At 51.4% G+C, this 26,128-nt stretch overlaps 9 protein-coding genes across 9 annotated transcripts; 2 read left to right on the top strand and 7 right to left on the bottom strand.

Moving 5' to 3' along the window:
* Positions 1-2,718: 2,718 nt before the first annotated feature.
* On the bottom strand, positions 2,719-4,606 carry A1O5_10741 (uncharacterized protein; the record flags this gene model as incomplete). The annotated part of the gene is made up of 4 exons (XM_007751316.1): positions 2,719-3,517; positions 3,572-3,690; positions 3,740-4,017; positions 4,069-4,606. The coding sequence occupies 4 exons, from the start codon at positions 4,604-4,606 to the stop codon at positions 2,719-2,721; spliced, it is 1,734 nt and encodes a 577-aa protein (XP_007749506.1).
* Positions 4,607-6,139: 1,533 nt separating this feature from the next.
* A1O5_10740 (uncharacterized protein) lies at positions 6,140-8,023 on the top strand (the record flags this gene model as incomplete). The annotated part of the gene is made up of 1 exon (XM_007751315.1): positions 6,140-8,023. One exon carries the CDS (start codon positions 6,140-6,142, stop codon positions 8,021-8,023), a length of 1,884 nt encoding a protein of 627 aa, XP_007749505.1.
* Positions 8,024-11,126: 3,103 nt separating this feature from the next.
* On the bottom strand, positions 11,127-12,986 carry A1O5_10739 (uncharacterized protein; the record flags this gene model as incomplete). Its single annotated transcript, XM_007751314.1, has 1 exon — positions 11,127-12,986. The coding sequence occupies one exon, from the start codon at positions 12,984-12,986 to the stop codon at positions 11,127-11,129; it is 1,860 nt and encodes a 619-aa protein (XP_007749504.1).
* A 1,043-nt stretch (positions 12,987-14,029) lies between these two features.
* On the bottom strand, positions 14,030-15,178 carry A1O5_10738 (oxidoreductase; the record flags this gene model as incomplete). The annotated part of the gene is made up of 1 exon (XM_007751313.1): positions 14,030-15,178. The coding sequence occupies one exon, from the start codon at positions 15,176-15,178 to the stop codon at positions 14,030-14,032; it is 1,149 nt and encodes a 382-aa protein (XP_007749503.1).
* Positions 15,179-15,729: 551 nt separating this feature from the next.
* Positions 15,730-17,107, bottom strand: A1O5_10737 (uncharacterized protein; the record flags this gene model as incomplete). Its single annotated transcript, XM_007751312.1, has 2 exons — positions 15,730-16,563; positions 16,778-17,107. The coding sequence occupies 2 exons, from the start codon at positions 17,105-17,107 to the stop codon at positions 15,730-15,732; spliced, it is 1,164 nt and encodes a 387-aa protein (XP_007749502.1).
* Positions 17,108-17,608: 501 nt separating this feature from the next.
* A1O5_10736 (ubiquitin-conjugating enzyme (huntingtin interacting protein 2)) lies at positions 17,609-18,400 on the bottom strand (the record flags this gene model as incomplete). Its single annotated transcript, XM_007751311.1, has 2 exons — positions 17,609-18,088; positions 18,146-18,400. 2 exons carry the CDS (start codon positions 18,398-18,400, stop codon positions 17,609-17,611), a joined length of 735 nt encoding a protein of 244 aa, XP_007749501.1.
* Positions 18,401-19,140: 740 nt separating this feature from the next.
* A1O5_10735 (26S protease regulatory subunit 4) lies at positions 19,141-20,642 on the top strand (the record flags this gene model as incomplete). The annotated part of the gene is made up of 3 exons (XM_007751310.1): positions 19,141-19,143; positions 19,199-19,267; positions 19,323-20,642. 3 exons carry the CDS (start codon positions 19,141-19,143, stop codon positions 20,640-20,642), a joined length of 1,392 nt encoding a protein of 463 aa, XP_007749500.1.
* Positions 20,643-21,577: 935 nt separating this feature from the next.
* A1O5_10734 (uncharacterized protein) lies at positions 21,578-23,138 on the bottom strand (the record flags this gene model as incomplete). The annotated part of the gene is made up of 2 exons (XM_007751309.1): positions 21,578-22,956; positions 23,015-23,138. 2 exons carry the CDS (start codon positions 23,136-23,138, stop codon positions 21,578-21,580), a joined length of 1,503 nt encoding a protein of 500 aa, XP_007749499.1.
* Positions 23,139-24,596: 1,458 nt separating this feature from the next.
* Positions 24,597-25,869, bottom strand: A1O5_10733 (uncharacterized protein; the record flags this gene model as incomplete). The annotated part of the gene is made up of 6 exons (XM_007751308.1): positions 24,597-24,733; positions 24,783-25,405; positions 25,457-25,552; positions 25,600-25,639; positions 25,686-25,799; positions 25,860-25,869. 6 exons carry the CDS (start codon positions 25,867-25,869, stop codon positions 24,597-24,599), a joined length of 1,020 nt encoding a protein of 339 aa, XP_007749498.1.
* Positions 25,870-26,128: the final 259 nt, after the last annotated feature.

The raw sequence follows: 26,128 nt of genomic DNA, 5'->3' as shown, positions 1-26,128 counted from the left end.
GTGAGCTCGTCCGCCAACGACGACACAATTGCGCATGGCGAAGCCACCGTCGGCATCCGCTCTGTCGACGGATCACTAAAGCTCGAAGAATTGGTCGAAAAAACATTTGCAGTGTGAATTCCAGGAGGCGTGCTTCAGCTTTCTGAGGATTTCAGCGGGACGAAGGCACACGCCTTAGAAGCAGTGGCAGCAAATTTGGAAATGAAGAAGAGACTTGCTGACGCAAGTTCACAAGAATACGAGATCATACCCTGAAGTCTACGCAGTCTTTCGACGTCTCAAATACGCGACTTTCGAAGCCTCTGAGCGTGGTATTATTCTTAAACCGAGAGCAACGCAAGAAATTTTTGACGAACGGCTTGGAAACATCTTTCGCATGGTGGACGACCAACTGGGCGAACTTGACTCTGCCAATGCCGTGGACGAGGGTGAGATCTTGATTATGTTGGAAAGTTTGGAACGCTGCGGAGTCCAGCTTGGACGACGCTCTGATGGCGCGGATGTTGTGAAGCTAGAATATTGTGTGGAAAGCTGTTTGCAAGCTTTGCTAGCGTCGTTGGAAATGCTCATTCCTCACAGTGGCCGGTTCAACGGGCCGAGACCAGAGACAGAAAGTCAGACATGAAGCGTTCCTGTGAAACCAAGATCCGTAAAGACGCCGCTCGAGGGGGTGAGACTGAGGAAAGTTAGGATACGGCTGGATCTCTACTCCCAAGGACAAAAGACCTTCGAGCTAACTTTTACCAACGAACAAGATACGATTCCAACAGATTCCAAGTCTCGGACGAATAAGGAGAAAACAACAGAAGAACTGAAAGTGGCGGTTGTCGCTGTGGATTGACGAAGCAACATTCCCGAGTGGTGTGAGGAAGCTCAACCTTGAACGTGGATTGGCACAGATCTGAGGAGCTGCTACGGGGGGCTAGCAGGAGCAGGGGCCCGGAGTTGACTGTGCATAGAGCGAAGCTGGCATCGGTGGGGGACAAGCTAAGGGCGACGTTGTTGAGCTCTTTGGACAATCCAACAGACTGTCCTTGTACGGGACAGAGAGCGCTATGCGAGATGGCTCGCGAGTGAACAGACAGCCGATAGTTCGAACCAATTGGAAAACTAGGATAGCAACACTGGGATGAGGCAGACACACACATCCATGGCTTCAATATCAAGCAAAGTTACAAAACAATGCATGCAACAGGTGGTGCTCCGTTCAGCCAGTCTGGCCGATGAATATTCCTCAGTACAAGCTTCTCCGTACTATGTAAGCTTGGTCAGCCAAGCCCCGTTAATACTTTCGTAGTATGTTCTTCATACTCCGTGCCAGTCCTTGTCTCTATGCGAATTTCCACAGTCCAGTGTGTACCTAGCGATAGGTGCCTATGTGGGTGTGTGTACAAGAGGTATGACCTCCTTATCTCTCTCGCTGTCTTCTTCCGCGTAGTACGAATTAACCCGGGTAGCAGGGGGACAGATGAGACAATTCCACTAAGCAATTCCGAACACTCTATATTCTATACTTAGTGTGTCTATGTACTCCATGCTCCGTACCAGCGAGCTAGGTATGGATTGTTCGTACGAGGCACTACCTATGTAGCTCGCCAGGCAGGTAGGGCTAGTGGGCGCCGGCACGGCCCACAGTGGAGTCGGATCCACATAGATTACATACACAGTTTACCTTCCGTATGCGGCATGTATGCCATTCCCGAAAGCAGAAAGCGGTGCCAGCGAAACAAAAACCTGCCTTGACCCAGCCTAACAGCGACAACAAGGGAAGAAACAATTTCTAGACCCCCTTTCAAGTGGAAAAGAAAACCCAAATCGGGGCTGTTGAAATTAATGCTTAGTTAGTGACCTTGAAGATATTGACAAAGACAATGACAATGCGAGGAAAAGGAAATGGCCCCTTTGATCTGGTCTAGTCCTAGACGCATCCGCGTCCAGATCAAAAGACGGTTGCGAGTACGCAGTATGCCTTGGTCGTCATGAACGATTATTGGTAAGACGAGAGCTGAGCCGTGTGCAGCCAGCCAGCCGTCTGCGGCGATTTGAAAATCCGTGTTTGACAACAGAACACGGATTGACTGCTTCCATGAAAACGGGAAAATAATACAGAAAGACAACTCCTCAAAAAATCATTTGTGGTAGCTATGAACTTGAATATTCCTATCGTGTCCGAAAGGCTCGTCGGAAAAGACGAGATGAATCTGAGACAGCGCCTCGGTCCAGGGGGGGATTGGATTCAATAGTGGGACTAAGAGCAAAGACTCGTCAAGATGTCCGGATAGCAAAGAGCAAGCGGCAAGCGTCTGAAGCGTCTACAGGGATCTCCGAACCCTTAGATCGTCCGTATATTATATTGCGTTCATGCTGACAGTTGGGACGTAGCAAGCCGACAGGTCAGCAGCAAGAGATCGCCATGATGATTTTGTGATATGGGACGAAACAGAACCGTGAGGTGCTGGTTGTAGACCGTCTCAGAGAGAGCGCCGAGCAGACGGGATGCCAGTAACAAAGCGTCGTGTTGCGTAGGTACAGGTCTTGCACATGAGTCGACAGCCATCCAGTGATTGACTCCTGCAACGCTGCCAGGTAGCAAAGCTGTTGAACAATATTGTGACTCGATATTCGCGGCAGGCTAATACCAAGGAACGGGATCGTGAACGAATTGCCAAGGAAGGCTGAATGTTTGGCCCTGCAAGGTTTGTCATACTTTGTCCAGCGTCACTCAAAAAGGTTAGCATCCGGGACCAGCTCTTTCAAAAGCGCATCGATTTCTTCGTTTCCCATGTCAATGTCAACATCATCGGAACCACACAGAAAGACCCCCATCTCAAGATCCGTCCAACGGGAGATCTGATGTCTTTTTGCGACCCAGTCTCGAGCATAGATAAACCGTCTCACGACATTGTGCAAGGCTTTGTGTCCATCCTTCAACTCGTCCCAGTTTGAAACATCCTCGATCACTTTGTCAATGAACTCCTGGTATCGAGAGGCCAGCTCAACGGCAAAACAGTTGCGCCCTCTGCCAACGGACATACCGACGAGTAGCAGCCACAGAAATAAATCGCGTCGATAGCGCCATAAGTCTGTAGCAAAACTCTTGTCAAGGTATGCCAAAAGCTTCTCCGCCAGTCTCAATGGGACAAAGGCGCTCCTCCACGTCGGGGTACTTGTCATGTAACAAACAATGTATACTGCCAACCGACAGCATTCTGCTAGCGGGCCAATTTTCTTACAGCTTTCCTCGTGGAAGACAAGCCGAGATTGGATAGATGTCTGTAGGTCTTCAATTTTCTTCTGATCCGTAGTACCCGCGGCGGCGAGCTCTTGAAGATAGAGGACATTGCGAATACATAGCAGTACATCATTGCTAATGATTTCCTCGTGTAAAGCAAATCCAAGTGGTAGGGCAGGCAGTGAACTGATAGGGAAATCTTCAGACCGGCCCAGAAGACCTCGAAAATCCGGTTGCTGAAAGTGATGTTGGCTGCACACGAGCGCGGTGCCTAGAAGGTGCTGCCTGCAATGAAGGGTTAGCAAGCCAATTCCAAACTTGTGTCTCCGTATGACAAACCAAAAAACTGCGTGCAGGACTTCAGATCTTAGTTGCGTACCATCTGCATGGCAATGCTCGAGAAGCTTATAGAGGCCCTCCGAATGTGCTGAGGATTCGGCAAGGTCACCACAATGATGCTGTTGTCCGATTAGCCTTCGCCCTAACGTCCCCGAGCCTTTGACGTACCGCAACGCAGGATAGAAGCAGTATTGTTCCAATCGACAGGGCTCGAATGTTGGGATCGTCCTTCTGCAAGTCTTCTCTCAGACATTCGATGGCCTTCGTCTTGAGCAGGAGTGATTCGTTCGTTGTGTTACAGGAATTATGGATGTGAAGTATGGAATAGAGAAGGGCGTATAGAAAGGCTGAGTTAGTCAGGCACTCTGGAAATAGGGAGAGCGTCGTCAAGTCCCCATCGACAGGGCCGGACACAAGCAGTGGCTCAGCCGCCACTTGGAAGGCACCTAAATGAGGTTAGCAACAAGCTTTCCTCCTAAAAAGGACAAGACACTTACAGCTCCTGAGAAGATAATCGATTCGTGTTTCGTCAAGGTCAATGGCTTTTGAAATTTGTGATGCATATGGGTGGCACCCGTCTTTGCAGGAAGATGCACCGCCAATCGAGAGTTGACCCGGGCTCGGCAGTTTTGGATTGGGTGGCTTTGCCCTGCTACAGCTGCACCGTCTCGGAGGACGCTCACCATCAGATGACGACAGGAACCGAAAGGCGGTTGTGGGAATATCAGCATCACCAGGATTCAGGGGGCAACGCTGTGAAGCACCTTCTCGTGATGGAAGGTTTTCAATTTCCGGTTCAAGACTGGGACAGGCATCCAGGTTCGGGGGTTGTTTCCGCTTGCCGCTTTTCACTTTGCCTCCCTCTGAGAAATCTGTAATGGTCAAGGAGCGAAAATTCTCTAATCGCCGAGTGCTCTTCTGGTTTGACCGCTCGAGATTGACTTTCCGAACATGGGATCGGAGAGCACGTACTTGATTCGAGTCCAGGGAAGACCCTGGCTTTTTCTCATGCACAAAATGAATTGGTTGTGACATGGCAAGGGTCTGATTGAGGGTAGGCTGTCTCTGTGCAAGAGTTCCGCGGCAGAGGCAGATGATTAATTATCTCAAAGGGATAGATATAAGGGAATAGACTCGTAGGAAGATGATAAGGGCATTAACCCTGGAGACTCCTAAGGCGCATTAGCAAGGTAGTGTACAGCATTGAGGAGCAAAAGTCCACTCGTCACGGCCAATTTCCTCCAATGTGAAGAACCACAGAGGCCCTCATATCCCCCATAAACATGACTAAGAGAAGCCTACCTGTAGTGCAGCCTGGACCCGTCGCTTTGGTAATATTCGATCTTCCGCAGGCGAACTCGATTATGGCATCTCGCGTGTGGCTAAGGGTCTGTAGCTTGCCCTGCTGGGGGGGTCTGGGTCTGATGTGGTACGAGCGAAGGGGCAGCAATATGCCTTTCCGATTGGAGAATCCTCAGGCTCTCCAGCATAGAAGTGCGTTAGGTCCTTGAAGAGGCATGCAGGTGGGCGGCACAAGATCAAAGGCGGCCGGCATTTCCGTCTTATGCTTCAATGGCCATAAGAAGTCGCATCTCTCCACCTTCTCTTCTATTCTTTCATCTCTCATGTGCGGCTGCGCTCTCTGACCAGGGATTTGTTGCAACTTTGGAGTGGCAACAGCGATCGGGGGCCTCTTTTAGACCGGTGAGTCTTAACTTCGGCACGCGCTATTGAGTACCGGTGCGAATGAGCGAGAGTCGTCCAGAAACACAAGATGCGCCACAACCAAACAAGTTCACCCACTCCGACACGTCAACGTGAAGAAAACCTCTGCGTCGCTGGAACCTCTTGGCCTGACGTCTGATAAACGAGGGAACACGAAGCCCATGCACCAATGGCGGTGGGGTGAGTCTGACCAGCCCGACAATCAAGAGCAGGGCGCCGGGACGTAGAAGCATCGAGCTTCTCCACGGGAGGCAAGTTGCGTACATGTATATTTGCCATCGTCGAAGTTTCCGATGAGGCGGTGGAGGACGGGAGACAGAATCGATCAGTAGGACATCAAGGGGAGGGCAGGAATTGCAAACTTCCGCATGCAAGTTTGCTCGTGCTTTCGCCGTGTGTCATTCGTCATTCGACCGCTCCCGCCCGAAGCTCACGGCGCCAGTGGGATGTCAGTGGGATGCTGATATAATGGAGTCCAGGATTGAGTTAGTAAACACGCCTCGACGCCCTGCACGCCGCAAGCGAGAGATGTGAATATTACCGTCCGACCCCGAAAAATACGACCTGCTAAAAGCAGCGCCAACCTCTCCGCCGATCAAGCCCTCTGGCAGTCTTAGCGGCTTGGCTCCTTTCAACGTCCAGCCTGGCCTTCTCCGACCCATCAAGCCTCACCAGCCCATCCCCCAGACGGCTATCAGTACCAGCCAAAACAATATCCCTCACTGTCAACTGGATTGGATATGCACTCCCCGTGGGAATAACGAGCCGACACCATGAACCCCGAATCCCAGTAACCCCATCCCTGACTTCGCCGAGCTTGCCTCGACGCCGACACGACGAACCATGTCACCACCCTCACCTGGCTTCTCCGAAATCCAGAAGCCTCTTCACTTCCCAGGTAGAGATTCCTTAGAGCTTGCCTCTCTAGCCGACTCCGAGCACGATGAGCTACCTACGTCCGAGGAGTCCTCGCGATCCGGCATCTCCTCCTCTCGACGGCTGTCCCTCGAAAATGAGGATCCCTTGGACAGTGCAAATCCAGCATCGGCACGCAGCAACTTACATGGACGATCCTACTCCGTCTCATCCGCCTTTGACTTCACCCCTGCGCTGTTCCCACTTTCTTCAACTGCAGGAGGAGGATACACCGCGCTAGGCAACCCGTCGGCCGTCTCGCTGTCTCTCGAAAGACGTGGCGCATTGCAAAATCTCGAAAAGAACAAAACCTTGACATATCTGAACGGGCTCTCGCTGGTGGTCGGGTTGATAATAGGTTCTGGGATCTTTTCTTCGCCGGCGCAAGTGAACTCACACGTAGGATCCCCGGGCGCAGCGCTGCTGGTGTGGACAATTTCTGGCCTCCTGGCGTGGACCGGCGCGGCCTCGTATGCTGAACTCGGAGGTGCCATACCACTCAATGGAGGTGCGCAGGTCTATTTGTCCAAGATCTTTGGCGAAGTGGTGGGCTTCTTGTTCACATGGTCGGCCATTCTTGTCCTCAAACCCGGGGGCGCAGCCATTATCGCGATCATATTCGGCGAATACGTTGTCCGTGCGGCCATCGGTGCAGAGGTCGAAGATGTCAATCCATGGATCAACAAAATACCTGCCTTGGCCGCACTGATGCTCGTCACCCTTTTCAACTGTGTCTCGACACGCTTCGCTGCCCGGTTGGGGGATCTGTTCATGTTCTTCAAATTCGTTGCGCTCGTGGCAGTGACCATCATCGGCATCGTCGTAGCGGTGACGGGCCTCTCCTTCAATGGCCCTGCCAATAAAGATTGGCGCGACCACAACTGGTTCGAAAACACGTCGACTGATATTTCCAGCTGGGCCGTTGCGCTCTACGCAGGCCTCTGGGCATTTGACGGATGGGATAACACCAACTACGTCACCGGCGAGTTCAAGAACCCAGCACGCGATCTACCAAGAGTGCTCCATACCGCCATGCCTGCCGTTATAGTATGCTATCTTCTTGCCAATGTCGCATACATTTTCGTCTTGCCTCTAGAGACCATCAATAAGTCCAACACCGTTGCCGTTCAGTTTGGGAGCAAAGTCTTTGGCCCCATTGGAGGGCTCATCCTGGCGTTGATTGTGAGTGCTTCATGTTTTGGTGCACTTAATGCCACCACTTTCACCTCTGGCCGCTTGGTCTACGTTGCTGGGCGAGAGGGCTACCTGCCCTCGATGTTCGGGAAGATTGGGTTTGGGACCTCTTCCGGTCCGGAGACACCAGTATCCCTGACCAAAACCCGCAAAAGGTCGTGGCTCTCGAAAACCCTCGCTCGCATCTTCGGAGATGAATCCATCGGCTTGGGATATACGCCTGTTAACGCAATGCTGTTGAACATGCTCCTCTGCATGATTTACATTATCCTCGGCGAGTTTAAGACACTACTCACATTCTACGGCGTCGCTGGATACACTTTCTACTTTCTGACAGTCCTGGGCCTCATCGTTTTGCGAATTCGCGAACCGAGACTGGAAAGACCCTATCGCACATTCATCACCACACCCATCATCTTCTGCTGCGTGTCTTTGTTCCTCGTCAGTCGGGCTGTGGTGGCACAGCCAGTCCAGACTGTAATTGTCATTGCATTTGTGGTCAGTGGTTTGCCGGTGTATTATTGGCGGGTTGCAAGGAGAGAAGAGTCTGGGAGGCAAGGACACAGGGGCATGGGTAAAAGGGAGGGACGATTTTGGCGGAGATGGGGCCGGTCGTGATTGCTTTTGAGGGGAGATAAGGCAACATTGGTTTTGGGTTCGGTGACCATTGTTACAATAGGATTGATACGGGAGTGCTTGCTGGGTATATGAGTGGGTCTCCAAAGCATCGAGTTGTGACAGCGATTGGATAGTAAGAGCAGCATTCTCAATGAGATGGAAACGGCAAGTACACTTCCCTTGTGCAAAAAATGCTAGGCTTGACGTCCCAAAAGTGCTTACATTCCCATTGCGTTGCGCCACATGGTCGCTCAGAAGCATAATCGTACATAATGAAGTTCAGCACTCGATATTCTGGAGCGACTTCGGGAGGTTGCGACCAAGCCTATTCCGGGCATACGAACCCTTGTCGAGACTCTAGAGCTAGTACCGAGTAGTCCATATTGCATACATAGACGAGCCTAACCGTTCGCAGGTGGCGGTACCGTGGTCGATACTAGTATCAGCACGCACAGATACGATGCTGGGCAACTACTAGTACCGCAACGAACGAAATCGTATGTTTGGAGGAGGAATAGTAATGGAGCAAGTTGGGCAGGCCGATTTTGGACTCTGCACGAAGCCGAAGATGCGGACGCGAGACCCGGATGAACGAACAAGCAAGCGAAAACGGGGCCGGACCCCGGAATGGGTGTGGGCGGGTGGTTTGGTTTGGTGGCGCGAGGCTGACGCTGATGGTGGTGGTGATGCTGATCCCGGACGCTGAAGTCTCTGACGTTGCGAGGGGGTGGATTTGCGTTTCGCTCGGCGTTTGCAGACAGACCTCCATTTTGAGCATATTGCCTGCTTTCGGCCTAGTGCCATTTCAGCCGCGCTATGGCCGGATGTGTCGACTCCTGCCCCGCTGGGTTACTAATACTCGCTCTATATCTTGACTGACTAATTAACGGTGCCACACCTGACGTCGGTGCCTAACAACGTCCTAGGTATGGTCGAGCTAATAGCTATCACAAGTACCCGGGTACCGAGGAGGAATTCAGTTGATCTCCATCATGATTTTCTGCCTTATCTGCGCTCATCCAACCAACCCCCCTGCCCGATCAGGTTTGGGTTTGACCACTGCAGCCCGGCCCAGACTACGCGGTAGATGCACTTCTTTTCTTTGCGGTTCCATCTCATCTCCGTTCATTCCCCCCCCCCCATCTTTCTTTTCGCATCTGGCATCTGGATCTGGATATGGATATTTTCCCTCGCATCATCGCATCATCACATCACATCACATCACCTGGGAGAGAAAATCCTTGCTTGATTCAACCTTCTTTCCTGAATCATGTAAAAAGCCAACTTGGGAAAAAAAAACCAAAACATATACGAGATGATGTATAACAACACTGCGAATTGAAGCTACTAGTAATGCACTCCATGCACAGTTCCGGCAAGTTGGACAAACTGGTTAATTGTTACAGAAAGAGAGAAATTGCGCAAAGTGGAAAGTATCGCGTTGTGTGGGTGTGTGCGTACTCGTGTGCGTCGATCTGTGCATTCATCTTCGAATGTTTCTTGTCTTCTTGCCTTCGGGCTTCATAGCCCGGGTCTGGGTCTGTGTCTAAGTCTCGGTCGCGGGTGGTCTGCGCAAACCAAACTCGGGAACGCGACATTTGAAAAACATCTCTCTGACACAAGGCAAAAAGGCTAAAGAACGAGGGGTTGCTGTCGCTCAGCTGGTTTGCTGCTTGTCTCCACTGGACTACTCCGTACATACTTACGGCTATAGTTCTCCACAACGAGACCTCAAAGATGCCGGGCGGGTGGAACTTTGTCTTCGCTGGCATGGGTCTCGACTGCAGAACAAAGGCGCCGCCATGGACTGATAGTTTCGAAGAACCAATGTATGGTGACGGGCGATCCAAGATACTACAGACTAGAATTGGCAGAGGGCAATGTTTTCACTGACGCCACTTCTTCCTCTCTTCTTCGCCAGCTTTACCCTTGTCGCAATCTTCACCTTGGCCTCGAGCGCCTCCCGCCCTTCTCACCTGTCTCTGGGGCCCATCGCGCTCTATCTCCCGCTGCTCGTTCGATGGCCCTCCACAGGTTGACATGTTTTTTGCATGTCTCTCTTCCTGATCAGTTTCCTTGCCGTCGCTCGTTCGATTTCATCAAGTCCGCCTGATCTTTGGCCACGGCCTCGGGATTTTCGGCCTTGTTGTTGTCTTGTTCTCCTCTCCCTCCTCAGTTCCCTCCTTCTCTATCCTTGCCGACGCGTTGCCCTTGGCCGCTGTGTCCCTCACTTTCAACACCGGACGTTCCTTTTTCCCAGCTCCCTTCGTCTGTTGCTTCCTTCGAGCTACTGTTAGCACCGCTTGTGTAACATCAGTTATCTGGGAGTCCACGGAGCCAGACAGATCTGAACAGCGTAAACGTGGTTTTTGTGCGGTAGAAGTACTTGACTCCGGCTTCAAACGAGGCGAAGGTTGCTGTGCTTTGGTCGTGCTGGAGAGTGGCTTCTTTGGTTTAGTTAAAGTCGCCCGAATCTTCTTTTGCGAAGGTCGAGTTGTGAGGTCGTGTGGCAATAGACGTACATTTTGAGTTGATCGCGACAGAGACTGCACTATTCGAACCCCGCTCCGTTTTGCAGCAACCTTCCGTATACCGGCAGAATTGATTGCAGGGGGCGGTACCGGTTTAACCGGCCAGGGTGCTTGTGACCCTGACTTCCAGAGTGGGAAGCCAGTATTGATTCCATTCCCATGAGCATGCGATGTAGGTACCACTCCGGAACCGACATTCCCCTGCGCTTCATTTTGAGGAAGGCTCTCCTCTCGCTTCCTGCGCCAGATGTCAAGTAATTCAACGTCCATTGGACGCAGGGGAACCTTTGCCTCGTCAGAAATAGCCAGGATCTCAGTAGCGACCAGGCGCATCCCCATATACCGCTGAATTGTATCCAATCTCTCGTTAAATGTCGTGAACAAGCAATAGGCTGTCAGCTTTCTGATAGCCTTTTCTCTTTTAACCTTCTGTTCTCGCCGAGAAAGTTTTTTAAACTCTTTCGGATGTATTTTTGCCCAGAAGGTCGTCGTTGCCCAGTGTTCCGCAATGCTCGCTAGATGGAGCAGTCGTTGGCGGGGGAGTGATCTTTGTCTGGGTAGGCCATCATCATTTATACCCGACTGCCTGTAGACCAAAACAGGACCCAGTGAATGCTCATCGACGTTGGACTGAACTGAGGAGCTGGGTATCGAGCCGAGCTTCTCACCGGCGGACACTCGATATAATTGCAAAGCAGCGTAGGCACGTGAGGCGAGATCTGTTGATCATCGTCAATAACAAACATCTTTAGGGGAACTTGCAACCTACGTGTAAGGAGATGAAGGGGTTCAATTGACCCAACTCTCCTGATGGCACGAAATTCTGTTCCTAGAAGCAAATCTCGGAGTGCCCGTGAAAGGTCGACCGGGGGTAAAGGGAAACCGAAAACTTGGGCGGCCATCGATGAGATGATACTCCCAGCCCGGTCTCTCGGAGATCCCGCTTCAGGGGATACATTCCAGCCGAGACGATCACGGAGCTCGAGAGCCCCCTCTAACTCAACAGAAGGACCATCTGCCAATATTCGCCGCTGGAATTCCACATCGACACCAACCTTCAAAATTGAAGAGTTTTGCATGATATCAAGGAAAGGCTCCTTTGAAATGAGAGACAATTGACTCATTAAAGCAATGTGGATAATCGCCACCTCATGGTCACTCGCAAGAATTAAAAACTCAACCAAGCGGTTTCCCTGGGTTTTAGCTGTTTGTATAGTGTCGAAACCCAGGACCTTGCAGGCAGTCAACCGTGGCAAAACCATCCGAAGACCCGAATACGTAAGAACGTAGTGGATTGGGATTGGTGTACCGAGTGGATAGAGAGATATAGGAGTTCGCCAGGGGGCAACGTAATGAACAGCATTCTGAGGCCGTATAACAATGTGACGGGGCAGGAACGAAGATGCCAGAGCAGGATCAACCTGCAGAGTTGGCACATAACAATCTCGCTGAGGGTTCAGGTTATCCAAGCATATCTTGCGAACACCAGACCAGAGCATAGCGAACTCAGTCAAAAGCAGAATATCTCTTTGAGCATCGGAGAGATGGTCATGAGCTTCTTCAATCTTCATCTGCAGTCGAGCCGGTGGAGATCGAGAGGGGATCTTGAGCAGTGTTAAGAGACCTTTGTAAGAGTTCTGGAGGCCCACGAAAGCTCGGTTGTGTGCAATCAAAGGTCCCAGTTTTAAAAACACCTCCCTTTGGACAGGGGACGCCGCAAGCTCTTCAAGGTTGCGTCGCACATCACGGATAGCAATTCTGCTCAACCAACGCAGTTTCGCTCCGTGGAAGAGAAATGCGCTTTCATAAAATAGCTTTGTCAGCCGTCGCGATGAGGGCTTGTAGAAAAGTCCCGACATGCGTCTGAGATGGAAGTAGTCCAGCATTATACGCTCGGCATTGAGACTTATTGCGTTAACAAGTAGTTGAAGCGGGTAGGTGAGTTTATGGTAGCTGTATATCTCTGCAGAGCACAATATTTGAGCCTTTAGCCTTCGTATTTGTCGGAGATCGTGCAATGTCATTGAAATCACCCAGGCAGTATCAATCACTTGGTAGCGTAGCCATAAGATCTCGTACAATCGAAGTCTAGTCCGCGTCGGTAAGGACGCACCAGGCTTCTCGTCTTTGACACCATCTGGGTTCCCCAAGTAGGCCCAGTACAACTCAGTGTCATTGAGCTCTCTTAGGATCGGCGCGAGATTTTCGTCACTGAGTGCGTCCCTCGCATTGAAATATATCAAGTTGCCAATGTCTCTAGTCTGCTCATTGAGACCTCCTTCGCCGTACCAATCCTTAAGTTGGGACTCGAGGTGTTTCGCTCTTTCCACCAAACGATGGCGTTGCAAGTAACGATGGAGGTCGGCCTTGTCATTCCATGGGAACGTCTCGATCTGGTTGGCGATATCTTTAGCTTTGCGGAGCTTGTGCATCCATTCTTCTCGCTTGCGTGCAATGTTTTCCTCTCTTGCTCTTTGGGCTTTTTGGTTCTGCTGGCGTTGCGCCTCTGCCCTAGCCTCCTGCTCTCTTCGAATGTTCTCTTCAAGTTCCAGCTGTCTTGCCTCCTCTCTCCTCTGACGCTCTTTCTCAAACTCTCGTTCTTGGACCGGGCTGTTGGGAAGTGATATATCCGGACCCGCACCCTTGCCGGTTCGACTTTTGTCCCCAGGGAGCGACCCCACGCTAATATAAGGAGGATATGGCAATTTTGTTCGCTTTCGAAGGCTGGACTGAGGAGGAGGGGTGGTGGAATGGGAAGGCAGCGAAGGCTTTTTGGGAAGAGTCGGAGCAGGTCCACATTCTCTATTTGAGTTTTTGAGCGACGATCTCGAGCGCGTATGGAAAGCTTGGATCCGAATATTCGAGCGAAGGCTATGACCTGTGGTTCGATATGCTCTTTGCAAACTGCCGTTAGGTGCAATATTGCGGGACGAATTGTGCGCGGTTCTCAACGAGTTCTCAGAAAGGGTGTGTTGAGAGGATGCCTCAGATACATGTTTAGATTTCGATTCGCAGGAGCATTCTGAGCCTGCTACTCTATGCCTCTCCAGGCGTACGATATGGCTGATAGAGAGTTCGCTTGAGCAACAAGTCGTGCGGAAAGTGAGGGCAGGAGGAACCAAGCTGGACCCAACCGAGCAGGAAAGGAGTCGATTGCATCCATTGGTCATTGAAATTGAGAGCGCAGAAGACCGCCTTTTAGATTACAACACCAAACAAGTGCGTGCGCGGTCCTCACCGCATCGTCCAGAAAAGACATCATTAAATACCTTCGACGAACCTACTGTGGGAATGGGATCATCTCTGTGTAGTCATGCTTCACCGTGGCACAGCCTCGCAGCCTTCTACGGGGAATCAAAACTCCACCAGCCGCCATGTATTTCCCAAATACCCTCTATTGTATTCCCGCCATATTCGGAGTTATCCCATCCTTTTCCGATTTCTCGGGAATCCTTTGACTCATACATGAATACTATCACACAGACAAAGTCCGTCCCAACTGTGAGCTTTCACGAGCGAGTTCAACCAGCCTTATGACACCCACTGCCTGCTCAGGAGCAACGGGAACCTGAGAAACATCTCCACTCAGCGCAGCAGCAAGACGCCGGTAGTACTCCGTGTATGTCGCAGGCTCGACGGTTGGAGCAACCTGACTGATAACCTTACCATCTTTGCAAACATTCAATGTCCCATAGTTGTCCTCGCTCTCAATCCCATAGCCTTTATCGCCGGGTCTCAAGCCTTCCTTCCGCAGCTGATCCTCCTGTGGATCGAGGTGAAACTTCTTGAATGATCCCTTGTCGCCGCGGACCCAGTATCTCAGTTGGTTCACCTCCGGGCTGACGACGCCAGCTTTGACCGTGACCAACATCTTGGGACTGTCATAATGTAGCAGCACCGTACAAGAGTCCTCCAACCCTGTGGTATTCACTTCTCGCTGTGACCCGACGAACCCAGTAACCCTCTTCGGCATGCCGAACAAGCAGACGACTTGATCCATCAGGTGAGTCCCTAGGTCATATATCGCACCAGTGCCAGGTGCATGGTATGCCTTCCAGTTATCCGTTGGCGGCTCCGGTCGATGGCGATCAAAGTGAGTTTCGAACTCGACTATGCGGCCCAATGTGCCGTCCTCAATGTACTTCTTCAAGGTCAGAAAGTCCGAATCCCACCGTCGGTTCTGGTAGACGGTAAGGATTTTGTTTTGAGCTTTGGCCAGATCGACGAGTTCCTGTGCTTCAGCTGATGTGGGCGTAAACGGCTTTTCAACAACAACTTTGAACAAACGATTAGTAAATAAAGATCTGTTGAGATAGAAGTGGCGGAAAGGATGAATACCATGCTTGTTTGCCAACAGAGCCGCCTTCGCCAGTTCAAGATGTGACTCCGGCGCAGTCGTGACGACAATAACGTGGACCTGGTCGTCATTCACCATCTCCTCCGTGGATCGATATGCCTTGATATTGGGCCAGTCCTTGCTCGCATCATCATCTGGCTTCGGTCTTCTCTGTACGATTGCATAGAGATTGAAATCCGGAACCGCATTCACGAAAGGGATATGAAAGATCTTAGCACTCAAGCCATATCCGATAATGCCGACGTTGTATTTGCCTCGTGCTGCCATTTTGCGAGGTTGAGGTTTCGTGTCACCAACACTTCAATCACTTTCATAGAGATTGTAACAGACGCTGCTCTTTGGGCACGACTTTTGATATCTCGCTTTCTCATCGATTCGCGATCCTTAAAACCCTGCACATGTGAAAATACTGAAGAGGAAACCTACCCGGTGGCCGTATGATATCACCAAGATGCAATGTAACGCCAGAAATTTACCCCATGGTGGGACAGACAAGCGCTGAAAAGTCCGATCAAAGGCTGTAAGAGGAATTTCCCCTTCCGTCTCAAGAAGGGTTGTCTTGAGTCCCACTAAGGTCTACGGATTGCCAAACACATCAGATCCGGAAATAATATCGGAATAACTGTCACATGTTTTCAAAGTGTTGGCCCAGTGTCCTTCGACAAGGACAACATCTTGACGGTATCAAATAGATACGCGTCTGGAGACCGTTGATGGCAACATTGCCCCCCGACTAGTGCAAGAAGATAAAGACACCCGAGTTGTGGCAGTGTAGGCGGCGAGGGCGGGCTTCCAACATCGGTATCACTTGTGAACCATCAAGTCTTAACATCCCTTAATTCCGGCCCAAACACATCTCCATCCCTTTCCAGCCTTTCCCTCTCCAACTTGCGCTTCTTGAGCGCTTTTTCTGCATCTGATCCCTCACCGCCTTCCCTCTTCTCCGCTGCCTTGGCCCTCGCTACCGCCACGATGTCCATTTTCTCCGGGTTTTGACATACCGTCAATTTCTTGCCGATTCGCCTCATCTCCTTGCGCTGTGCGGCGTCGTCTTCGGGACTTCGATGAGACTCGAGAAGGGCGGCGCAAGAGGAGAGCGTAGCCATCAACTTCTTTTTAAAATTCGCGGCAGCTGCTTCCGCGTCGTTCGCCGCCAGTGGCAGTGCGTCGAGTTTCGCACTGACATACGCCTCCACGAGCTCTCGATCAGCGACCATGACAGCAGCGAGCCAGATCTGGCTGGGTGTATACAGGAAATAGGCGTCTGTCATTTGGGCCGCTGTAGCGAGGAGTTTCTTCGCTCTGTCCGCGGCGATGCCGACCCTTTTGTCACTCCCATTGGCCTTGGTGATGCTGCTTCCTAACCGACCTTCCTCTGCTAAAACGTTCATTTCCACATGTCCTCCCTGAAGACCCTTCATTGGATGCCGTACGTCCAACGTAAACCTTAAGCCTTGCAAGAGTAAGAATTCGGGGGCTTTTACATCGTCTTCGCTGACATTGTCGAATTCAGCGACAAAGCGTGAGAGGGAGATGTAGAAGTGGTCAGCCTTGGTGGCGAGATATAGCGCGCACATCATGATTTGTTTTGGGTGGTAAGTCATCGGAGAGTTGGTGAGGTAGAAACGGCGGAGATATTGGATTGCCGTGGCCTGGAAACGACGTTGTTAGAGCAAATGGCCGATGCTCCCGTAGTAAGATCGAGAAGTGTAGGCTTGCAACAGAAGGTACCCAGGCAATGGTGGAGAGAAATTATTCAGGGGGGTAGATGGCCAACTTGGACAGGGATTTTATTGAGCGTTTCTTGCAAAAGGGCATCGGTCGCTGAAAAGGAGACAGACACGACAAGGGGGAACATCAACATACCACTATATGCGAAGGTATCCTTGGATTCATGGCTTCACCCATATCCATGATTTTAGAACAGTGCCATTCCACAATCTTCAACTCCTCATGTACCGTCAAAGTCTCGATCTCGACGGGGGCAGCATCGGGTCCATCGCTGTTCTCAATACCACCGTTTTGATTGTCTCCATTTTGAGATGATCTGTTAGCGGCATGTACGCGTCGAAACGCAGCTTTCACCCTCTGAGAGGCAAGTTTGTTGGTCTCTTCCCTTATCCGAGCCAAAGATTCTTTGGTGTATGACCAATAACGGTATTGTGTTGAGGCTCTGTAGATGTCGTCTTCGATCATGCTGGCACACGATAATTTGACATCTTCTGCAGTCACCGGTCGATAATTTTTTGATTTCTCTAGCTTGATGACCGTCTGTTAGTTCTGTGTGATTCGGTGAAGTGGTGGCAGCCTGGCAGGCAAAAATAGACACGAAGTTGAGAATATTAAGTCTCCGCCTGATTCACTCCGCGGGAACTCCCCTCACAATCCAAAAATGACAAGCTGCTTGGTGTACGGAGTATATGAAAGAGCAGCCAAAATTGATGCCATTGTCACAGCCGTGCTAGTGGAAGTATCTAGCATTTAATACATTATCTAGAATCGAGCAAGCCAGGGTCAAGACCTGCCAATAATCACCCAAGCACGTAGACCTTTTCTCAGAACAGCATATGGATCATGATTCTCGTGATAGACATCCCGCCGAAGCCACCGTATGGGCAGCCCCCGAACCCTGCCATATCAACACCATCGCTTTTATGCATTGAATCAATCAGGAAGCTCAGAGACACACCAGCGCATCTAAGGCTCACCCAACAGTCTTGCCGTAATATCGCCCATGTACGCCTCTTCAAGTTCATAGTCCTGACCGCCGTTACGATCGATGCCGACGTAATTGAATGCCTCCACCACCCGTTCCACATCGAACCCCATCATGACAAATCGGTCAATGAGATCCTTATTGTAGCCGTCGTACACTGCAATGCTGGCTTGAGCTTCTCTCGCCTGGCTCTCTTTCTCTGCAGCCTCAATGTCCTTGTCGGTAGCTCCACCGCTGCTTTCGCCGAAAAATGATCTGGGAGCGCCAGCGTATTTCACCGCCCATTCTCGTGCTTGTCTCTCGAATTCTTTGGGGTTTTTGATGAGCTGGTTCGCCACGACCGCATCTTGAGGATCTTTAGGCTCTGGTGAGCTAAGCAACGACTGCAATGAGATCATGGCAGATTTGATCGTTAGAACAGGTGACCAGCCTGTGCTTAGTGTGTCTAGACAAATAGCGCCCTATAGAAGCTGTCAGTCCCCTTTTTCGACGTCAGCCGGTCCTGTGGATGAACGTACAGTCTGACTGGAGATGTTCGGATGCCAGATCTTTGTTATAAACCTCATAACTGGCGGCTTGAAAGGGTACTCATTAGGTATCTTGATGGAGACCTCATATGTACCCCCCTCATACGGGGTCCCCGAAGGCCCTTTGAAAGATCCCCTCAAATCCGTGATGCTATCCCCGATGGGCTCTGCAAAGATTTGAGAGGTAGAGTCCGCACGGATGTCCGCCAGATCCTTGGCTATCCTTCTTGCCTTGTGACCTGCCATTTTTTTTTCCGTCTAGCGCAAGGAAGCGAAAGAGGGAAGCAGTGGGAGGTTTCGGTCGTTCGAAGAGGGATGATTGAAGGTCCTGCACCGTGGGATGATGCTGAAGCAAATCAGCAAGTGCGAGATAAGGCTGACAGACTTTGGCGAATGTATGAATGAGTCCCGAAGAAGATGGAATGCCGTTGAACGCTAGAGGCAGGACAAGAACGAACGAAGTTGTGAGCTAGAATCACGTCGAAGAATAGATGATGCGCAGATGGGCGGGGAGGTATGTGGTAGAGAAAGTGGATTGAGGACTCGAACTCGTAAAGACCTCAGCTGACGAGTCGAGATGCTAAGATAGCAGTTATCAATACAATGACAAGAACTGGTTGGTGTGTCACAGCAGCCGCCGTGGACGTGTTGCCTACTTTGTGGCCTACGAAGAGATGGACGCAGCCTCACTTTCATAAGCACGGGGCAGCGAGTGCAGATGGGTGGTGGTGGTGGTGGAAATCGGAGAGGGCCTCTCCTCATCGGCGAATCGGCAAAGTCGCCACACTTCCCCAGCCACTAGGCCCACTAATTCTCACTAGCCACGTCTTGGCACCGGTGCAGGCGCGACGAGGCATCGTCACGCATCCTCCCAAGTTGCCGTAATCAATTATCTTGCCATTTCGCCTTTCAACCATTTCCTCTTTCACAATCTCCTCACAGGTCATTATCATACCCTCGAGAATCTTCTTGTAACCATCTGCATCATGGTAGGATATGAACCCCCCCGAAGAAATGCGATAACTGCTCTACTGACACCTGCAGGGGAACCAGCAATCATCACAGCAGGGAGGCGGCCCTGGTCATGGAGGAAAAGACGACAAGGACAAGAAGGTAGGTTGCAGGTTTTGAAACTCCTCAAGGAATCTCCAACTGACACTCTCCTCAGAAGGATAAGCCCAAGTACGAACCTCCTCCGCAGCCCACCACCAGGATCGGCCGCAAGAAGCGCAAGCAAGCAGGCCCAAGTGCTGCCGCAAAGTTGCCCACCATCTACCCAACTGCCCGCTGCAAACTACGATACCTCCGAATGCAAAGAGTCCACGATCATCTTCTGCTAGAAGAAGAATATGTCGAAAATCAAGAACAGATCCGAAAAACTAAAGCTGCTCAGACACAGGCTCCATCAACCGCCGGCGAAGGTGAACCGCTAGATCGCAACTCTGATGAACGAAGTAAGGTCGACGACATGCGAGGCAGCCCGATGGGAGTTGGCAACCTGGAAGAACTCATTGACGATGATCACGCTATTGTCTCCTCCGCGACCGGTCCAGAGTATTACGTCTCCATCATGTCCTTTGTCGACAAGGATCTGCTGGAGCCCGGCGCTTCGATTCTGCTTCATCACAAATCTGTCTCTGTCGTTGGTGTTCTGACCGATGACGCCGATCCATTGGTATCCGTAATGAAACTGGACAAAGCACCCACAGAGTCCTACGCCGACATCGGCGGGTTGGAGTCCCAAATACAAGAGGTGCGGGAAGCCGTCGAGCTCCCCTTATTACATCCAGAACTGTACGAAGAGATGGGTATAAAACCTCCCAAAGGCGTCATTTTGTACGGCGCCCCTGGAACAGGCAAGACCCTCCTGGCTAAAGCCGTCGCAAATCAAACATCCGCCACCTTCCTCCGCATCGTTGGCTCTGAGTTAATCCAAAAATATCTCGGCGATGGTCCCCGTCTGGTGCGCCAACTGTTCCAAGTCGCGGCCGAAAACGCCCCCTCGATCGTGTTCATTGACGAAATCGACGCCATCGGCACGAAACGCTACGAATCAACATCCGGAGGTGAACGAGAAATTCAACGCACCATGTTGGAGTTGCTCAATCAACTCGATGGATTCGACGACCGTGGGGATGTGAAAGTAATCATGGCGACCAACAAGATTGAAACACTCGATCCGGCCTTGATCCGTCCGGGGCGCATTGACCGAAAAATCCTCTTTGAGAACCCCGATACGGCCACCAAGAAGAAGATTTTCACACTCCACACGAGCAAAATGTCACTCGCCGAAGATGTCGATCTAGACGAGTTTATTGCCCAGAAGGATGACCTGAGTGGGGCGGATATCAAGGCAATCTGTTCCGAAGCTGGACTGAGGGCGCTAAGAGAGAGGAGAATGAGAGTTAACATGGCGGATTTCAGGAGTGCGAGAGACAGCGTAATGAAGACAAAGAATGAGGGGGAGCCGGAGGGCTTATATTTGTAAAACTACAGCATCCGGTGGGAGATTAAAGGACTGTTTGGCGGGAGGGAGGAGAGGTGTGATTGCGAAGAAGAGCTCGATGGAAATGCAGAAGGCAAGAAAGGGGAGAGAACACTGTACCTTTAGGACCAATACTACACTGGCGATAGAGTCAAGGCGAACAATCCTTTCTGTGGATAGGAACTCGACAGCGACAGTCTCCAATACCGATTCGACAAGCAGCGCCAGCCTGCCCTCTCTCCCCATCACAATCGACAATCGTCATTCGATCAGGCGGTCAGGCGAGGTCGACAAATTGCCCTGGAGACCATGGGTGAAAGAATGATCTAGAGTACGTACAATCTTGTCTAGGCTGTTGCGGCGGCGGCGGCGGCGTCGTCGTCGGGGGCATTGGTATTGGATCCACCAACCCATCCATCTATCATGTAGCTATGTACCTGTCCGGTGCCCGTCTGGTCCGAGGAAGGGGATCTATTGGATCGTCTCGTCCCGTCTCTTCCTGTGTGTGCCATGCCATGCCATGCCACGCATGGGCCGTGGCACTCCCTACGTATGTACCGAGTACGTCCCTAGGTACTCCGTGCAGTACATATCCGGTGGGTTGTGTTCTTCTCTAGCCCGGCCTGAGGTATCTATCAGCGCTGGTCTCGTTCGCTCGATCATGGCCCGAGTCCCACGTCTGTCTATGTATTTGGCATCCTCTCGCATCCTTGGGAAAGACCCCGACAGGTTTCTTGTTCTGGCATGATTTGCTGGGATCTGGTGTGCCACAGTGGTGAACAGGGACCAAAAAAGACAACGAGAACAAAGTTCCCGAGACACAGATAGTTGTTGGACGAACCAAAAACAATGACTAGGACTCGGGCCAGGAAACTACCTCATACACACACTTTTCTAGTGCGTTTGTCTCTCATACCCGTTCAAGACCGAAATCCCGCTCAATCTGACGTAGAGCCTTTATCGCAGCCGATGCGGCCGAGCAATTCCTTGCGATCACTGCTACCTCCAAGCAGGTTGACGCCGGAGGAATGTGCAGATTCATGCTTCTGTTTTCTCCTCCCGCCACTGCTGGAACCTGCAGTTGACGACTCTGGTGTCGATTGTCTGCCCCCTGCCGAGGACGAAGGTGAAGTGGACTTAGATTTTGATCTCGATTTTCTCCTTGATTTGGAAGATTTCGAGAGAGAAAAGTTAGGGTCCGTGCTCAGGATCTCGGTCTCTAGGTATTGATCCTGGGGATCCACACAGAGTTTGACTTTGTCGACATAATTCCTTGACGACTTCTCATCCGATACGTATTCCTCCTCATCCTCATCTTCATCGTCCGAACGCACATCTTCCGCCCCAGTGCCAGTGATCACTTTATAAGCGACCCGGACAATCATGCCGAACCAGAGAAGCAGCATTACCTGGAGAGCAAGGAGCATGGTCAAGAAGGTCCATTTGATGCTGTTGTTCCAGCAGACTAGTCCAACAGGGTTTTTGAACGGCTGGATCAGATGATCCCAGTCGTTTGGCGTAGGGATTGGACCTTCAAGATCCTGCACACTGCCCCTATAGCACCCGTACTCGATTTCCTCTGGGATATGAGCGTAAATGCTGTACCAGACAGTCATGTATAGAATATGTCTGGCAATAAGCCAGGACACCATGAACACGCCAAATGCAATGTCGCACGCAAGCTCAAAATGCAAGTACTTGAGAATTTTCGCTAGAGGGAGGATGATGTCGGCCAAGTCCATGAGACAGAGAATCAAGGTGCCCACACGATATTGATGATAGCCGTAGGATGTGAATATGAGCGTACAGGTCACAATGTGGTGAGTGAACATCTGCCAGTGGTCCTTCCGGCGCTCCTCAATGTTCACCACCACGATCTGTTGCAGCCAGAAACCGAACTGAACCAAATAGTACCATTTCGCAAGACCCTCCATTTCGCGGTCCGGCCACGTCCTCCACAGAGCCCGAAGGTCGAGCCAGTAGTCGGAATTGTACATGATGTACATGCCGGTGCACCATGACACAGTGTAGTAGCAGAGGATCCAGGCCTGTTCCGCAAATCGCACCTTTGGCTTCCGTTTCCGAATGCCAAAAAAGCCAGCCAGGGGACCAAGGACATAGTCCATAGTAGCACAGCGGAGGCCGGTGAAGACAATGATCCAGTAAAAGACGAAGAATATGTCATCCCAGCCCAGGGCGAAGTTTCCGGTAGCCGGGTTGTAATACGAGATTTGGAAGAATTTCTGGGTGTGATGCCTTGCCGAAGGGAAGAGGATGTGTATGAAGAAGAGCATAGATATGAGGTTGACAGATATGCCTGAGAGAGAGATCAGTATAGGCATTTCACGGGCTCCTCTCGTTGTGGACGTTCTTACTGATCTGGTGGTCCACAACCCATGTACATGCGCGGGCGATGGGACTTTTCTCCTTGCCCTTGCGCTCCCACCTAGGCCAGGCCGTTTTCTGCGACGGTGACTGACTGTGTTGGCGGTGTTCCATGGTTAGATGGGTTATTTGTTCGAGTTTCTCTTGATCTGGCAGACTGATCCGATCCATCTTCTTGTGCGCCAAAGGCCGAGACCTGAGGGAGCTGGTTCAAGTTCGAATAGGCCACTGAGCTCGAGACCGTGGTCTCCTGTTCCAGAGAGAGAGACTGTTCGGTGTCACTGACAGCGCGGGGGGGTATATCAATCCGAGGACAATCAATATGCGGCGAGTGCTAAGAGCGGGCGACCAGCGCAGCCAATGTGTGGTGTGGGTTGACAATGGAAGAGGGAAGGCCGACGGGAGGATTCAAGCGAATGACAGGTCTGGCTGATGGCACACGCGTGTGTACACCTTTCCTCGCTAAGCCGGAATGCCAGGCAAACGGTCAGAATCCATTGCTAATTGGGATAGGAAACCAGAGTGGGAGGAAAAAAGACCAGAACGGAAAGGGTGGAGTGATGTGGAATACTGTGAGCTTGCAGAACATTGAGTGTTTCGGTGGGTGGGATTGGGTGGCACAGCTACCGAAAGTTCTCTGTTAGAGGCTTAGAGGGAGCTTGTGCCTCTCAAGTGCCTCCCAAGTGCCTCCCAAGTGCCTCCCAGGTGCCTATCCAGCTGCCCAGCTGCCCAGCTCACTGGTGACTGGTGACTGGCCTCGGTGGTTACTGGCCGCTACGGCGGAAACTTGGTGATCTTAGCACTTAAAGCAACCTGGAACTGGCGGTGTCGGTGTCAGATGGCCGCTTGGGCTGCCCCTTTTGATTGGCAGCTGACCCCCACAGCCCCCCCCGGAGCTGCAATGTAGTTGCCTCTTCTTGCCAGGACACTGCTTCATCGAGTGCAGGCAAGCTTTAGAACGACTTAGTACCCTAGTGACTCCGTACATTCAGGAACATAACAAGGAGACTGAAGGTCCTCAGCGCGTCCTTTGCTATGTACAATCCCACGTCCCTGGTCCACGATCCTAGAAGATTGATTTTTATCTAGGTAGGTACTGGGTATGTAGTCTATGCTTGAGCTGGCTTTCTCGCCTTCTGCTGTCCCCCTGGCCCCATCCTCTGGTTCCTGCATGCACACGGTTCAAGGGGCCGAAGCTCATTGCGGGCTGGCAGCGTGCCAGGCTCTGGCCACACCTAAAGAACTGCCCCAAGTACCCAATAGCACCTACTTCCGGTCCACCAATTCTTCCGGTGCCTGAACATCATCCGCGGTCGAGCCGCGTCGTTATGTCATTCCGGCGCCATGGACCCTTCTGATCGTCGCGGTTAATATCCTGGACAGCTCACATACATATGGACATCGCTGTCGGCGTCACTTGTCCGCTTGATGTCCGGAGCACCAGACCAAATACCGCCTATTGCGTACCGTGCTGTTCCAGGGCTTAGATGGATGAGCATTCCACAAAAATGTTCGACAGTCCTGTCATTTACGCTGGATCAAACTTCCGGTCGGAGACGAGTCGCAGTTGGCTCAGCGCCAGAGACCGTATGGCTCCTTGCAAGCCTTCCACAACTTTATTGTCCCGTCTTCGCTTCCGGTCGCATAGATCTTACCATCAGGAGAGAATGCAGTCGACCAGATGGGGCCATGATGGCCTTTGAGAACTTCTGCAAAGGGTTAACAGTGAGCGCAGTATGCGGAAAGGCCAAAGCTCACCTAGTTCCTTTTCCTGCGCGAAATCCCATACGCGGACCCATGTGTCAACCCCGCCACCGGTCACAAAGCGTCCCGTTGTAGGGTTGATGGCCACACTGGCAACTTCGTGGTCGAAATTAACTTGTTTGATCAGCTCTCCAGGTCTGCCGGCGTCAAAAAAGAGACAGGACCGTCCAGCCGCCACACTGAGAATTCCTGGGTTACTGTCTTCCGCTTTGTTGGTCGAAAGCTCGCACGACATGATGTCCTGCTCTGTCTTGACACTGGCGATCATGCGTTGGACCCTCAAGTCCCACCATCGCAGAGTCTTGTCTTCGCAAGCAGTAGTGAGAATATTGTAGTCAACGTTCCACACAATCGATTTGATGCTGCCCCCGTGTTGGCCTGCTCCAATCTCATGTCCTTCGGAAGTGGTGGTTGGGGTGATCGGGGAGACGCCGTTGACCTGATCGGGTGAAGCAGCACTGCCACCTCGACTAAGGTCGAATATCTTGAGTGTCTTGTCTTGCGCACCGGTCGCCACACACTGCGGGTTAGTCTGAATTGGAAATGCGACGGCCCGAACTATGTGGTTGTGAGTTAAGATGTACAGGCACTCTCCGGTCTGGGGATCCCAGATTCTCCTGGGTATTGTCAGCGTGAAAAAACCAGAATATGAGAAGTGCCAGTCTTACGCGCTGAAGTCTGCGGATCCAGTGGCGGCGATCCTGGCATCGGAAGACAGCCTTGACGACCATACCGCGCCTTTATGTCCAATGAATGTTCCAATCCTGTGTCAACGTCAGCGACGGAATTCATGGGCGCCAAATAACCATACCAATCTCCTGTCATGCCATCTCTCAGCATGGGGTTGTTGTCTGAATTGAGTCAGAGATAGCCCGGCCTAGGCGCATAAAATCTCACCTTTACAAGCCGATATCAAGTAGTATTGATCATCATCCACGATGGAGGAAAAGCTCAAATGTGTGATCGGCCGGGAGTGACCATGGCAAGTCAGAGGGACGATGCGTGGCGTATCTGCATAGAGAAAGTCAGATAATTATGCTGCACAGTCCTGGGCAGACTCTTTCATCGCACCTGCGGACATGGCAACAATGTCAAGACGAGATTAATGGACAAAAGACAGGCAAGAGTCAACTGTGTGGAAGCCGAACTGAGGGGTGAACAATCACAGCAGCAACCCAGACCGTACTGAACAATCAAGTTCTTTCTGAATACTGATAATGAGTTGCTGATCTTGTCTGATGGGGAGATCTGAGTCCAAAAGGTGTGAAAGTAGGGTAAAGGCCGAATTTAAAGAAGGCGAATTTGAAAATGGTGGCGAGCTGTGACCTTGCAGGCGACCG

This window comes from Cladophialophora psammophila (genome assembly GCF_000585535.1).
Source record: "Cladophialophora psammophila CBS 110553 chromosome Unknown aczJe-supercont1.21, whole genome shotgun sequence".
In the NCBI taxonomy this organism is placed as follows: domain Eukaryota; kingdom Fungi; phylum Ascomycota; class Eurotiomycetes; order Chaetothyriales; family Herpotrichiellaceae; genus Cladophialophora; species Cladophialophora psammophila.
This window is presented reverse-complemented; position numbering and strand designations above follow the sequence as displayed.